This window comes from Xenopus laevis, chromosome 7L (assembly GCF_017654675.1).
Source record: "Xenopus laevis strain J_2021 chromosome 7L, Xenopus_laevis_v10.1, whole genome shotgun sequence".
NCBI classification, from domain to species: Eukaryota; Metazoa; Chordata; class Amphibia; order Anura; family Pipidae; genus Xenopus; species Xenopus laevis.
Genome location: NC_054383.1, coordinates 137,993,600 through 138,009,847, shown reverse-complemented (window position 1 = coordinate 138,009,847; position 16,248 = coordinate 137,993,600). Strand labels below are relative to the sequence as shown.

Below are 16,248 nucleotides of genomic sequence, written 5' to 3'. Positions count from 1 at the left end.
TGGGTAGGCTGGGGCCCTAAAAATGCTTTGGGGGCTGTATCCGGTCTGTGAACCAAGGTCTATTATATCAGATTTGTTCTCCCCTGGCACTTAAAGAGGTGGTTCACCTTTCTGTTAACTTTTAGTATATAGACATGGCCAATTCTAAGCAACTTTACAATTGGTCTTCTTTTTTTTTATAGTTTTTTTAATTATTTTCCTTCTTCTTCTGACTCTCTCCAGCTTTCAAATGGGGGTCACTGACCCCATCTAAAAACAAATGCTCTGTAAGGCTACACATTTATTGTTATTGCTACTTTTTATTCCTCATCTTTCCATTCCGACCTCTCCTATTCATATTCCAGTCTCTTATTCACATCAATGCATGGTTGCTAGGGGAATATGAACCCTAGCAACCAGATTGCTGAAATGGCAAACTGGGCAGCTGCTGAATAAAAAGCTAAATAACTCAAAAACCACAAATAATAAAAAATGAAAACCAATTGCAAATTGTCTCAGAATGTCCCTCTCTACATCCTACTAACAGTTAATTTAAAGGAGGACAACCCCTTTAATGGGTTAGAGATCACTGGAGCCTGCCCTGATGCCAACCCTCTTGTGTGGTTGCTCAGTATTTGGCACAGGGGCCCCACTAATCTTTTCTCCTGCCTGCTAGACATCCGTTGGCATCCAGGCGCCCCTAAATCTTGCAGGAGGAATTCCTGGACCCTTCAGAGATTTTCAGGAACAAGCTTGGGTCTCCGACACAGATTGATGGGGTTTTAAATGTAAGTAAGTCCCAGCCATCCCCCACCAGCCCAACAGATTGTAATTGGAGTATTTTTTGTGTGTCCTGGTTAAGTGCCAAAATAAAACTTACTGTCTGGAATAGCCTTTGTTCCCCCCTTGAAATTACAGCTGGAAATCAGTGCCAGAGGGAGTAGGGGGCTGGGAGTCTTTTCTATGGTTCTGGGGGAGGTGAGGAGTGGATAGGGGGCCAGACTAAGCATTCCCAGATGTTTCCTTACAGTACAAACGTTCCACATCTCACAGGCAACTCACTGGGACAAAGACATTCATTCATTACAAGAGCTCAGTGCTGAGGATTGGGACTGATTTGTATCACAGCTGCGCTCCTGGGGAACTGAGGTGCCGCTCTAAGTGGCACAGAGTGAGTATGTTGCTGGTGGGCATACGGGTGGGGGTTACCTGTCGTGAGCCCATCGGTTAGAAATGAAAATTATCCCATTGAAGTTCAGGAATTCCTAATTTGCCTGGAGCAGTCATGCCTTTGTGCCAACTTCAGCTCAGTTTAATGCCCATTGGGCACTCAGATTGTAAGCTCTGTGGGACAAGAACTGCCTTCCTTTCCAGTCTTATAAAACCTAACCCTCTACATAGAAACAGGTTTTGTATAATAAAAGACAATGTCATTCTGTGCAACTATCACATGACACATTTCAACTGGCTTTAAAGGAATAGGTCATGGAATTGCTATAGAAACCCAGCATTTGGTTTCCTTTCTGCACTTCTGTTTAAGACTGTTGAAATAATGTAGCAGGCGTCCGTTCTCCTCCACGTGTGATATTCAGCTGGCTGCTTCTCTATTGTTTTAAAGGGTAATTAACTGGGGCCTTGGGCTGTTGTTGAATCATTAGGGTGCTGAGGCCTGTAGCTTAGCAAAAGTTAAAAGGTGCTGATATAATTGGATATGTGTTGCTGTTTATCAGATGATGTTGAGCGTTGTAACTGAACAACAACTGAGAAGCCATGATGTAGAGTGCTAGACTGTGGGGTTGGTCCCTCTAGGGAGACTCAAAGCAATGGATAGGGGGCCCCATGCGAGGCAAAGCCTTTGGTTGCATGCTTGATGCTCCTGGAACAATTGCAGAGATTTTATTGATCTATAACTGATGTTTTATAAATGAGAGGGGCCCTTACCAAGTGTTGGACCAGAGAGGGGAAATTGCATCCAAAAAAGTCTGAGAACTTCCAGTCTAGACACATGTAATGATCAGAGAGACAATATAACCCATAGTATTAACTGTTTCCATGGCTGGAGGTTGAGACACACGATCAAATGAAGATCAGTATGGCAGCTCCCGCAGTTCCTCACCAATGGTAGAGCCAGTGGCATAACTAGATGTTACTGGGCCCCACAGCAAATTTATTTTAGGGCCCCCAAAATATCCAGAGGTTGTCCTGTTTTACCAATATATATTGAAAATGCTCATTAAGTAGGGCCTCATGGGGCCCCTAAACCTCCTGGGCCCCCCTGCAGCTGCAGGGTCTGCTTCCTCTGTAGTTACGCCCCTGGGTAGAGCAACGTAGGATTTCTCAGTGAATTGTCAGGAATATATAGATTTGACGTATAAAGCAATAGCTGTAGGTGGAAGATGTTATTTCTGTGGTCCTTTTTGTGTAATACATTGTAATCATTAGTGTTTGAAACAACATATCTGGGGGAGGATTATTTCCATATATACAAACACACAAAGGTTACACTGATATACCTTTGTCTCTCATACTATGGAATCTTAACGGCATATGAATCCTAAGTGCTCTCAGAATACTAATAAAATACAGAAAAATGGGTCTTTGGTGGGAAGAAAATGAAAGAGCCGGAGGGATTTTATACACAGAAGCAGCTGCCACCAACTCATTTGTCTCCATGTGACATTTCCTATAAGGGTACAAAAAAGGATACGACTTTTGTAAGTAAAATGAATGTTTCCTTTGATCTCTTGTGATCTCTTGTGATCTCTTGTGATTACCAACCACCCCTGCACCCCCCACTGTGTTTGGCTTTCAGACCCTTATAATCATCATGGGCCAACAGTTTTACAGCTTCGAGTCCAACCTCCCTGTCAAGGGATGCTGGGAGATGTAGTTCAGAAATTGGGCAGTGACAGCTGTTCTACAACTATTGCAACCCATAGAGCCCATAACGTTTTCGGGGCAGAAAGGAAGCCACTTCCGCTCCACCAAGTTAAAACAACAGTTGGAATTTCAAATATCTAAAGTTCTTGAAGCTTTTGTGTGTAGCTGTGAATGAGCCACCAACACCATGACATTAGGGGACCGGTATATTCTCACTGTGTTCCCTCACAGCCACTTAGCCTGCCACTTGCTTGTCTGGGCACATACTTTGAAATTTAGTAATGGATGCGTTGTCAGCCAAAATAAATATTAAGCCAAATAGGCCAAATGTAGGGATTGGCTTCCTGTTGGAACCCATACTCAATAAACCTGAGTTCTTCCCTTATATTGTTATACCAGTGACAGGAGCATCACTGTAAGGATTACAGAACAAGTGGAAACGAGGTGCCCGGGAGTATAGAGGGACAGTGGGGTTCCTGACTGATGTACAATATCAATATATGTGTGAGATACAGATCATTATCCCAAGGTTTGGGGGTGCAGGAGTATAGAGAGACAGTGGGGTTCCTGACTGATATACAATATCAATATATGTGTGAGATACAGATCATTATCCCAAGGTTTGGGGGTACAGGAGTATAGAGGGGACAGTGGGGTTCCTGACTGATGTACAATATCAATATATGTGTGAGATACAGATCATTATCCCAAGGTTTGGGGGTGCAGGAGTATAGAGAGACAGTGGGGTTCCTGACTGATATACAATATCAATATATGTGTGAGATACAGATCATTATCCCAAGGTTTGGGGGTACAGGAGTATAGAGGGACAGTGGGGTTCCTGACTGATGTACAATATCAATATATGTGTGAGATACAGATCATTATCCCAAGGTTTCGGGGTACAGGAGTATAGAGGGACCAGTGTAGTCCCTGACTGATGGAGGCCTTATATTTGGGAGGGAAGATATTTCACCATGAGCATAGGAAGGGGTTCTTTACTGTAAGGACAGTCAGGTTATGGGATTCCCTACCAAGAGAGGGGAATGAGTGATTCATTGGTGGGGAGGAAAGGAGATCTCCCCATCAGCATAGGAAGGGGTTCTTTACTGTAAGGACAGTCAGGTTATGGGATTCCCTACCAAGAGAGGGGAATGAGTGATTCATTGGTGGGGAGGAAAGGAGATCTCACCATCAGTATAGGAAGGGGGTCTTAACTGTAAGGACAGTCAGGTTATAGGATTCCCTACCAAGAGAGGGGGGAATGAGTGATTCATTGGTGGGGAGGAAAGGAGATTTCATCATCAGCATAGGAAGGGGTTCTTTACTGTAAGGGCAGTCAGATTATGGTAGAAGGGGAATGAGGGATTCGTTGGTGGAGGAGGAAAGGAGATTTCACCATTAAAATATGAAGTATCTCTTTACTGTACGTCAGTTCAGTTCTGAAACATCCACTACATTTTATAGGTCTCCTCATTTAAACAGTAGTGTTGAAAGAAACATCACAATGTGACTGCAGATACATCTCCCCCAATGCATTTCCTGTAAGGATCCCAACTTAAAGGGGAAATTACTTATATTTATTAAGCTAAATCAGCACGGGCTGATCTAAAGAAATGATATGGATAGAACTGTAGGGGCCAGGAGGAATGTGTTCCTGATAGGAGACTTGATTGGCTAACTGGTTCTTTGCTTTTCTCTAGTAACACAGAGAGAGAAACGTAACTTTTTTTTAAATTCATTCCAGCCTTACCCCACTCGTTTAGTATTATAAATGATGTATAGTTAATGATTCACCTGTCACTATGGTAACAGGGAGGTGTGATGTCATGAAGATATGATGATGATGATGATGATGATGATGAAGATATCTGATGCTGAGGGCAATTAGAGTTATGGAGCAAAGGAAAATTCTATAACAGGGGGTTAATGTAGGGAACAATACAATAAAACTATGCGCTCCCAAGTGATAATACCCATTAGCTTCTCAGGCTGGGGTCAGGGTACATTGGGGTACATTGTGTAGCTTATTGTTTCTAGCTGATCCTTTACATGTAAGGCTCTGTCATATTTTGCTATGTCAGGGCTAGGAGGGTCCAACTGGGAAACCGCTAAGCCAGGGATCCCCAACCTTTTGAACCCGTGAGCAACATTCAGAAGTAAAAGTAGTTGGGGAGCAACAAAAGCATGAAAATGTTTTTGGGGTGCCAAATAAGGGCTGTGATTGGCCATTTAGTAGCCCCTATGTGAATTTTCAACCTAGATTGAGGCTGTTTGGCAGTGCACCTGGTTTATATGCAGCCAAAACTTGCCTCCAAGCCTGGAATTCAAAAATAATCTCCTGCTTCAAGTCCACTGGGAGCAACATCCAAGGGGTTGGAGAGGAACATGTTGCTCACGAGCTACTGGTTGGGGATCACTGCTCTAAGCCCACCAAGGATAGTTGGAGCTGACAGATAGAGCAACCGGTAAGGTAGGATGATTGAATTCTCTAGGTAAAACATCGGTGATGGGTAGATACAGATCAGACGCTCCATTTGGCCCCAAGAAACAACCCCAGAAATTCAGCCATGTTCCAGGAGAAGGTCGTGATCAGTGCCAGGAATTTAGTTTCAGAGGAGACAGTCCATGGCACAGGAGGGTTCAATGGCGTATCTATCTCATTGGTTCTTGATAAGGGTTTCACTGGCCAATGTAACACAAATGTGTAACACAAATATGTGATCTCCTGTGTTTGGGAATTTGTGTGTATGTGCCTCTGTATATTTGTTCACTAAGGCAGGGTATGAGTATAACTTCTAATTGTCTATTGTCCTCTTTACAGAGACCATCCACCCAACTGCCACCATGAGGTCGGTGTGTCTCCTCCTACTCTGTTTACAAGGTGAGTCATTTTATCAGTACCTGGGCAGGGTCCCGTGTGGGATACTGGGTCGATTTCAAGGAATCTAATGGTATGATAACCTACCTAGGGACAGGGTGCTAGAGGTGCTGAGGGCCCGTGCATTCAGCACTTACCTATAGCAGGCGTTATTATTGGGCTTTTCAGCTTGCACTTTCTGAATGATGAGTTCCCAGAGCCAAGGTAAGTAATGTCAGCAGCACCCATGGCAATACTACTTGTCTGCCTCAAACAACCAGTTCCAGCACCCTCTGTAACATGTTCCATTCACTCAACCCACCACCATTTGGTCCACACAGTTCCCTTCCTTCATTGCTGATTGCTCCCCTGAAACTTCCGCCCTCCCACCCTAATTATGTGTTATCAAAACCTAGTTCTGGTTCTGTATATTTCAGTGGATGCCCCTGTGCCACCCAACTCTCAGCCCTGCACTCTAGAAGCACAAAAGTATGGGTCTTGGGGCACACACAGCAAATTTAAGTGGGACACAATGTTTTGAGCCCATTTTACACATTGTACCATTTGTTGTAAATGAGCCCTAACATATTGGACTGTACGTGTACTGTATGTAATTGCTAATGGATGATGGAATGGCTCATTACAGTAAATTTACAGTTTGTTATTTTATGTACACTGATCCCCATCTGTACAGTTGAATCATGTGTATGCCCAAACTGAACTGGGTTTATAAAGGAAAATAAGGGAAGCATTGATAATCCCTTTAAAATCCTGCTTCCTACTTAGCAAGGAGAGGCTCGAATATAGATTTATGTTCCCTACTACTGTTCCCAAATGTGGGTTAATTCCACACCCAAGGGAACAAAGTGCAAGGTGAAAAAACACAATCTCAAAGCAAATGCACCAATGCACCTTGCTCTTGCCTTATTGGATCTGCCATCTGTGTAGGCAGTGCTGTCAGAATCTTCATACAAAATGGGCATCAATTGGGTAGGACAGAGGAGAACTAGGGGCTCTAGACTAGAACACTAGAATATCACCTGCTTAAGCCTATCTTTTCTCTCTTCCCCAGCTGATAGGAGATTAGCACTCATGGCCTCAGAGGTGGCACTGCCACTTTCTGCTATATGCTATAAAGACATTATAGAGGAAGTTGGACCTGTATTTATCCTCCCCTGTGTTTATATTATACATGGAATTGGCCCTGTATTTATCTGCTGTGTGTTCTGGGGTATTATACATGAAATTGGCCCTGTATTTATCCTCCCCTGTGTTTATATTATACATGGAATTGGCCCTGTATTTATCCTGCTGTGTGTTCTGGGGTATTATACATGGAATTGGCCCTGTATTTATCTGCTGTGTGTTCTGGGGTATTATACATGAAATTGGCCCTGTATTTATCCTGCTGTATGTTCTGGGGTATTATACATGGAATTGACACTGTATTTATCCTGCTGTGCATTCTGGGGTATTATACATGGAATTGGCCCTGTATTTATCCTGCTGTGTGTTCTGGGGTATTATACATGGAATTGGCACTATATTTATCCTGCTGTGTGTTCTGGGGTATTATACATGGAATTGACACTGTATTTATCTGCTGTGTGTTCTGGGGTTTTACATATGGAATTGACACTGTATTTATCTGCCATGTGTTCTGGGGTATTATATATGGAATTGGCCCTGTATTTATCCTGCTGTGTGTTCTGGGGTATTATATATGGAATTGGCCCTGTATTTATCCTGCTGTGTGTTCTGGGGTATTATACATGGAACTGGCACTATATTTATCCTGCTGTGTGTTCTGGGGTTTTACATATGGAATTGGCCCTGTATTTATCCTACAGTGTGTTCTGGGGTATTACATAGTAACATAGTAAGTTAGGTTTAAAAAAGAAACAAGTCCTTCTCGTTCAACCTTTGAACTCTATTTTAACCTGCCTAACTGCCAGTTGATCCAGAGAAAGGCAAAAAAACCCATCTGAAGCCTCTCCAATTTGCCTCAGAGGATAAAAATTCCTTCCTGACTCCAAAATGACAATGGGACCAGTCCCTGGACCCCTATGAGCTCTCTCCCATATCCCTGTATTCCCTCACTTGCTAAACACCATCCAACCCCTTCTTATACCTATCTAATGTATCAGCCTGTACCACTGATTCACTTCCCAGCTCTCCCTGTAACACCCCTTTCCCTCCTCTAATCTCATTGGCTCCCTCCTGTCTGCTGGGAGGAGCTACTGGTGAATAAAGCATCCAACCCTTCCTTGTACCAATCTAATGTATCAGCCTGTACCCCTGATTCACTTCCCAGCTCTCCCTGTAACACCCCTTTCCTCTAATCTCATTGGCTCCCTCCTGTCTGCTGGGAGGAGCTACTGGTGAATAAAGCATCCGACCCTTCCTTGTACCTATCTAATGTATCAGCCTGTACCACTGATTCACTTCCCAGCTCTCCCTGTAACACCCCTTTCCCTCCTCTAATCTCATTGGCTCCCTCCTGTCTGCTGGGAGGAGCTACTGGTGAATAAAGCATCCGACCCTTCCTTGTACCAATCTAATGTATCAGCCTGTACCCCTGATTCACTTCCCAGCTCTCCCTGTAACACCCCTTTCCCTCCTCTAATCTCATTGGCTCCCTCCTGTCTGCTGGGAGGAGCTACTGGTGAATAAAGCATCCGACCCTTCCTTATACCTATCTAATGTATCAACCTGTACTACTGATTCAGGGATTCCACATCTTCACAGCTCTCACTGTAACAAACCCCTTACGAATATATAGGCGGAACCTCTTTTCTTCTAATCGGAACCTTGTGTCCTACTGGTAAATAAAGCATTAGAGTCTTTAGAGAGATTATTATATGGTCCCATTATATATTTATACATAGTTATCATATCTCCCCTTAAGCGCCTCTTCTCCAGAGTGAACATCCCCAATTTGGCCAGTCTTTCCTCATAGCTAAGATTTTCCCTTTACCAGCTTAGTTGCCCTTCTCTGTCCCCTCTCTAATACAATAATGTCCTGTTTGAGTGATGGAGACCAAAACTGTACGGCATATTCTAGATGGCGCCTTACCAGTGCTCTATTACACATAGAATTGGCCCTGTATTTATCCTGCCCTGTGTTCTGGGGTATTATACATGGAATTCTCACTGTATTTATACTGCTTTGTGTTCTGGGGTATTATAAATGCAATTAACCTTTTTTATGGAATTGGCCCTGTATTTATCATGCCACGTGTTCTGGGGTAGTACACATGGAATTGGCATGGAATTGAACTTGTCTTGACAACATGCATTTAGCAGTTTTCATTCTGATACATAAAAACAGGAATCTCATTATTTTCCGCTTTATCGAACAGGGATATTTGCTCAGCTGGAAACGGACCCTCTCTTCCCGTATGACAACAACCCAGGTAAGTAGCAGGAGCCTAAACAAACTTTTTGCTTGGTATCCAACACGGGACATGTCTAATGGCTAAATGGTTATAATCCCATGTATGTAACAAATATATAAACTCACCAGTACAAACACTGGCTTTGGGTACAATCAGAGGGAGTGGATTAAACCATAATGGCAAAGATAGAGCGGCACTCACAAAATTCCAACATGACAGTTCAATAAAATGTATACCTTTACTGAGTATTACATGTCCATAAAAGGCCTGATCCATTTCGTGCTGCAAGGCACTTGCATAGGCTCTTCACTCAATAAAAAACATCAGATTATAAAGTGAAAACACCCAATGGGAACATCAAAGGGGAGGGAAAAGAAGAAAAAAAGAGGGCAAAAAATTACTCGTGTAAAACACGTTCAAGAACAAAACACTCAAGTGAGTGACAAATTGTACACACTAATGTAATAATTTATAAATCAGGTGCAAGTTTAGTATATAAATATCAGGTAAACTGGTACGTATAAATCTCCTGAAGTTATAACAATTAATAAATAGATATAATCCTTTAAATTAAAAAAATATCACAGCACATAAAGCAATAAATACACTGGGAATTTGGAAACCTAGCGGTAGAAGTGAGTAACTCAAAATTCCAAACATGAAGATCAATAAATGCAATTGACATCAAATGGTGAATTCATGCCTCTAGGTATTCTGGGGTCCAAATTAAAAATCCATCTAGTTTATTTCTGTATTAAAATGAAAAATTGCATTGGTTTCTTTAATAGATTGATCTTTAAAATCAAAAGAAAACTTCACGTTGAATTTATTATTGTTCAAAAAATTCATAACAGGTTGAAAGATTTCTCTTTTATCCTTCTCTATAAGCGATGGATCATCATTGTAGAGAAACATTTATTCCCACCAATCCATATATAAATTTGCATATGCTGGGGCAAATTTCACCCCCATAGCTGTACCACATTTTTGTAAATAGTAAGTGTACATAGAAAAAAAAAAATTAAATTGTGGGTGGGTAGGAATCAATTTCTTAAACTGTTATAAATTAAAGAGATTATACTTACCTGTTTACCTGATTATTATACATGGAATTGGCACTGTATTTATCCTGCTGTGTGTTCTGGGGTATTATACATGGAATTGGCCCTGTATTTATCTGCTGTGTGTTCTGGGGTATTATACATGGAATTGGCTCTGTATTTATCTGCTGTGTTGGGTTATTACACACGGGACTGGCCCTGTATTTATCCATCTATATGTTCTGGGGTATTATACATGGAATTGGCCCTGTATTTATCTGCTGTGTGTTCTGGGGTATTATACATGGAATTGGCACTGTATTTATCCTGCTGTGTGTTCTGGGGTATTATACATAGAATTGGCCCTGTATTTATCCTGCCATATGTTCTGGGGTATTATACATGGAATTGGCACTGTATTTAACCTGCAGTGGGTTCTGGGGTAACTATTATATCTGGAATTGAACCTGAATTTATCCTGCTGTAGGTTCTGGGGTATTATACATTGAATTGGTCCTGTATTTATCCTGCCGTGTGTTCTGGGGTATTATACATGGAATTGGCCCTGTATTTATCTGCTGTGTGTTCTGGGGTATTATACATGGAATTGGCCCTGTATTTATCTGCTGTGTGTTCTGGGGTATTATACATGGAATTGGCACTGTATTTATCTGCTGTGTGTTCTGGGGTATTATACATGGAATTGGCCCTGTATTTATCTGCTGTGTGTTCTGGGGTATTATACATGGAATTGGCCCTGTATTTATCTGCTGTGTGTTCTGGGGTATTATACATGGAATTGACACTGTATTTATCTGCTGTGTGTTCTGGGGTATTATACATGGAATTGGCCCTGTATTTATCTGCTGTGGGTTCTGGGGTATTATACATGGAATTGGCCCTGTATTTATCTTGCTGTGTGTTTTGGGGTATTATACATGGAATTGGCCCTGTATTTATCTGCTGTGTGTTCTGGGGTATTATACATGGAATTGACACTGTATTTATCTGCTGTGTGTTCTGGGGTATTATACATGGAATTGGCCCTGTATTTATCCTGCTGTGTGTTTTGGGGTGTTATACATCAAGATAGCATTGCAAATATTTATACATGGATTGTTTTAGTCCCTCCAATGCTACAAATCACCATCTATCTGTTATTGTTAATAATTTTTTGTTTTTCCCCCAGATATCCCCAATTATTACTATTATGATGGAGGTAAGTAGCAGGGAAAAAACGGGAATGCTGACTAGATATGGCTGCTGTTACATGGGTGGTACAGGGAGACCACTCAGAACTAGTGAGCAGATATACTCCTATAGCAGTTAATATATTACCTACCCCTTTTTCTTTTCAAATGGGATATCCTTGCCTTTTATGTCCTCTTCCTATGACAATTCTCCAAATATAAGAAATGGTGCTTCTCTTATATGAGCTTTGATAATGGCAAACACTTCTCTCATTATGGGAAACAGTCCTCTCATAATGAAAAAACAATTCTCTGATAATAGGAAAAAGTACTCTCATAATAGTAAACAGTTCTCTGATAATAGGAAACAGTCCTCTGATAATGGGAAACAGTCCTCTGATAACGGGAAACAGTTCCTCTATAATGGGAAACAGTTCTCTTATAATGGAAAACAATTCTTTGATAATAGGAAACAATCCTTTCATAATGGGAAACAGTTCTCTGATAATGGGATTGGTAGGAAACAGTTGGGAAACAGTTTTGTGATACTGGGAAACAGTCCTCTAATAATGGGAAACAATTCTGTGAAAATAGTAAACAGTTCTCTAATAATGGGAAACAGTCCTCTGATAATGAAAAACAGTCCTCTAATAATGGGAAACAGTTCTCTGATAATTGGAAACAGTCCTGTGATAATGGGAACACTTCTCTGATAATAGGAAATAGTTCTGTGTTAATGGAAAACAGTTCTGTGATAATGGGAAACAGTCCTCTCATAATGGGAAACAGTTCTCTGATAATGGTATACAGTTCTCTGATGTTAGGAAACAGTCATCTCAAGATGGTAAACAGTTCTCTGATAATAAACAGTCCTCTGATAATGGGAAACAGGTCTCTGATAATCAGAATAATGGGAAACGTCCTCATAATGGGAAACAGTACTCTGATAATGGTACATCGTTCTGTGATAATGGGAAACTGTTCTCTTATTATGGGAAAAAGTCCTATGATAATGGGAAACAGGCCTTTGATAATAGAAAACAGTCCTGTCATAATGTGAAACAGTTGTCTGATAATGGGAAACAGTTATCTGATAATGGGAACAAGTTTTCTGACAACAGGAAACAGTCCTCTGATAGGAAACAGTCCTCTGATAATGGTATACCATTCTCTGATAATGGGTACCGGTTCTCTGATAATGGGAACAAGTTCACTGATAATAGGAAACAGTCCTCTGATAATAGTACACAGACCTCTCATTATAGGAAACAGTCCTCTCATAAAAGTGGGACATGGATATCACTGAGCTCTCTTATATTTCTGCACAGACACAACCGGAACTCCTTTCCAGCCCCCAGACCAAGTTCATCAGCAGAACCCACAACAACAGCAGTTGCAGCTGCAGCTTGACCCAATTGAACAGGAACCTCAGCAGCAGCAGCAGCTTCAGCAACAGCAAGAGATCATCGCTGTGCCCACCCTGGGTAATGAGATCGTAACTGTAATGTAGAGATTTGGGGAATGTAGGGGAAATGTGAAAGGAGCAGTAATTAAAGCTGCCATACCACTTCTTCATGGTTCCAACCACAGATGTGTATAATGTATATAATGTATATAATGTACCGTATATACTCGAGTATAAGCAGAGTTTTTCAGCCCCCAAAATATGCTGAAAACTCTACCTCGGCTTATACTCGGGTCAAGCGCAAAAACGGTCGCCGGCGTCCAAGAATAGTCGCCGGTGTCCAAGAATAGTCTCCAAGAAAAACGAGACGCCGGCACATCCAATGGGAGCAGAAACCCTCAATTTTTTGATTGAAACTTACCAGAAGCTGCTGCATTTCTCACCCTAGGCTTATACTCGAGTCAATAAGCTTTCCCAGTTTTTGGAGGTAAAATTAGGTACCTCGGCTTATACTCGGGACGGCTTATACTCGAGTATATACGGTATATCCTTTGAGGCCAGCTATATTTAGTGGAGACTAACCCTATTGCTCTTAACTCGATAGTCCTCCACTGCCTGCCTGTCTATGTAATGTTTCCCCCCATTTTATCTCTGCAGACCCCGCTGTGACTGAGCCGACAGAGCCGGGACCTCTGGGTAAGAGAACTGAATGCCCCACCCATATTACACTACGGTACCTCATATTTATGGGGGAAGCCTTCCTGGAAACTCCTCCTAAAATGTAAAGCACCTTCTAATGCTCTACTACCACATTCACAGGTGCAGCTGGGAGCATAAATTCTGATTGGTTCAAGGAGGCCCCCTGTCTATATACCCAGCCTTTCACCTACAGATAGGGACAGGTAGACTGCATGTATCCGGGGGTAACTGTGCCTTTCCTTTCAGATTGTCGGGAGGAGCAGTATCCATGTACCCGTCTGTACTCAGTACACAAACCCTGCAAGCAGTGCCTGAATCAAATCTGCTTCTATAGGTAAGAAATAGGGCTAAGGGCTTTTTACCCAGGGCTAGAGATAAGGGCCACAAAATCAGGCAGAAAGTTCTGAGCTGATCCTCCTATGCTGCTCTCTTTCCCATGGTCAGCTAGGAATATCCCTCTGCTTGAGGTTCTTGTCTGACCATAGGAAGAGAACAACCCTTGAGTGGGCAGTACACAAAACAAGAACTCTGTGCCTACCTAAGTACTGGGAGGGACACTGGATTCAGTTACTCAAGGGGAGGTTCCTGTCTGACCATAGGAATGAGAACTGCCCTGGAGTTTGAAATAAAATAAAGGAGAATTCTGTACCTGTAACTTCTCACTATTGGGTCTGAGGTTAATGAGCTTCCGTGTCTCTGGTTCCCCAGCCTGCGGCGCATGTACGTGGTCAATAAGGAAATCTGTGTCCGTACAGTTTGTGCACACGAGGAGCTTCTGAGAGGTGAGCTGACACTCTAATATGTGTAACACTAAGACTGGGGCAGTTGTACAAGAGTTTATTTCCCCTTTAGCAGTAAATAACCCGCCTGATGTTCTTTTCGTGCCCTCAGCGGATCTGTGCCGAGACAAGTTCTCTCGCTGTGGGGTGATGGCCAATAGTGGCCTGTGCCAATCAATGGGATCTCACTGCTCCAGGAGCTGCGGCAGCTGCTAAGGATCTGCAATGGGGCCACAGCAGAAGGACGGGGCTCTGTCACATTGTCCCACTCGGGGGGCTTACCAGTGGGTCGGGGTCGCTAGTATTAGTGTATCGTTTATGTTACTGTATTGTACTATATGTGCCGCCAGCAAATAGGGGCACCGAGGGCTGTTAGCCTCCGTATCTCTACTGTTTATGCCATATGATAGTCAGCCCTACTCACTGCACAGATCTTATGCCCACCGGCAGTCAGCGGGTTTCCTAATAAACCTCATGCCAATTGCCAGCCTTGGTGGGGGGCACAGACAGCTGGTCTCTTCCAATGGGAAACTAGAGGCCCACCAGCTCTTACACCCCAACATTGGCAATGGGCTAACTGCCGGGACCCAGATTTTAGCCTCTTCCTTGTTCCCATCATGCATTTCACTACTATCCTCCACTTTGTACCAGGCCCCTGCATCTCTTATCCCTGTGCCCCCCAATCTCCTCCACTCCCCATCACACTCCCAGATGTCCCCCCACATATAGAGTTACCTTCTGTCCCCCAGTGTCACATTAGGGCTGCTCTTACTTGACTTCTTTTTGTAATATGTTTTGTACAAAAGATGAATAAAGTGCAGAATTTTACCTTGTGCTGGAAAAGTAGACACAGAGGTTCTGTTCTCTGGGATTGGACGAGTCACAGGTGAGTCTTATACACAGACACCAGGACCCACCTGTATAAATCTTACTAACAAGCACTTCCTGGGTATAAGTGAATAACAGATACTTACCCATGTTACACATCCTGGGCTGCTCTCTTTACCATGGTCAGATAGGGGGTGGGGTCTACTCCATTCGGAGAAATTAAGAAGGTTCTATAGCATTAGTCTTTATTGATGTAACAGACTTTGACTACATGAGCTCTGTCTGGATCAAACATCTGCCTCAAGAACATAGGGAACAATGTAGTGAAAATCCAGTCATAATTTTCAGTAGGCCTTAAGCCTTGCCTTTATGACTGACCATGGGAAAGAGAGCAGAAAATAGTGAGAAGTGGCTAAGTACTGGGTGGGATTGGAGTATACTACCCAGAGACCCTTCTTGATCTTGGGAAAGAGAACAGCCCAGGAGCAGGAGGTACAGACAATCAGAGCTCTGTACCTGGGTAAGTACTGGGGGAGATTGGATTCACTTACCCAGGGGGATGTTCCTGTCTGACCATGGGAATGAGAACAGCCCAGGAGCAGGAAGTACAGAGAATCAGAGCTCTGTACCTGGGTAAGTACTGGGGGAGATTGGATTCACTTACCCAGGGGAGGTTCCTGTCTGACCATGGGAAAGAGAACAGCCCAGGAGCAGGAAGTACAGAGAATCAGAGCTCTGTACCTGGGTAAGTACTGGGGGAGATTGGATTCACCAACTCAGAGCAAGGTTCCAAGAGGGATTACATTAAAGGTTAAGAAATGTGTTCCCAAACTAACATTGTTACTTGGTTCCACGCTTCCAGGCAAAGCCATGAAAGGATTTGGGAGCTGGTTGGAGGCATATGAAAGTTTAGACTTTGACTGTTTCAGGGTGGCCATACACAGCCTCATGTAACATGGCTTTTTGGCCCCTCCAGTCGGCAGATTATTAAAGGGGTTCTTCACCTTTGTGTTAACTTTTAGTACAATGTTTTTATTATTTGTGGTTTTTGAGTTATTTAGCTTTTTATTCATAAGCTCTCCAGTTTGCAATTTCAGCCATCTGGTTGCTAGGTTCCAAATTCCCCTGGCAACCATACACTGATTTGAATAAGAGACTGAAATAGGAATAGGAGAGGCCTGAATAGAAAG

At 42.7% G+C, this 16,248-nt stretch overlaps 1 protein-coding gene across 3 annotated transcripts; it reads left to right on the top strand.

The window, feature by feature from the left end:
• The first annotated feature begins 571 nt into the window (after positions 1 to 571).
• Positions 572 to 15,073, top strand: mfap2.L (microfibril associated protein 2 L homeolog). 3 transcript variants are annotated; one of them, XM_018224298.2, is made up of 9 exons: positions 572 to 767; positions 5,684 to 5,743; positions 9,082 to 9,135; positions 11,347 to 11,376; positions 12,676 to 12,831; positions 13,410 to 13,448; positions 13,698 to 13,785; positions 14,160 to 14,233; positions 14,343 to 15,058. In XM_018224298.2, exons 2-9 carry the CDS (start codon positions 5,707 to 5,709, stop codon positions 14,444 to 14,446), a joined length of 582 nt encoding a protein of 193 aa, XP_018079787.1. In that variant the 5' UTR covers positions 572 to 767; positions 5,684 to 5,706; the 3' UTR covers positions 14,447 to 15,058.
• Positions 15,074 to 16,248: the final 1,175 nt, after the last annotated feature.

Bases quoted from the DNA above. Each gene is read 5' to 3' on its own strand.
- mfap2.L (XM_018224298.2), top strand. From the start codon at position 5,707: ATGAGGTCGGTGTGTCTCCTCCTACTCTGTTTACAAG. The intron at 9,136-11,346 runs GTAAGTAGCAGG...TTTTTCCCCCAG, and splicing joins CCCGTATGACAACAACCCAG to ATATCCCCAATTATTACTAT. The intron at 13,786-14,159 runs GTAAGAAATAGG...CTGGTTCCCCAG, and splicing joins AATCAAATCTGCTTCTATAG to CCTGCGGCGCATGTACGTGG.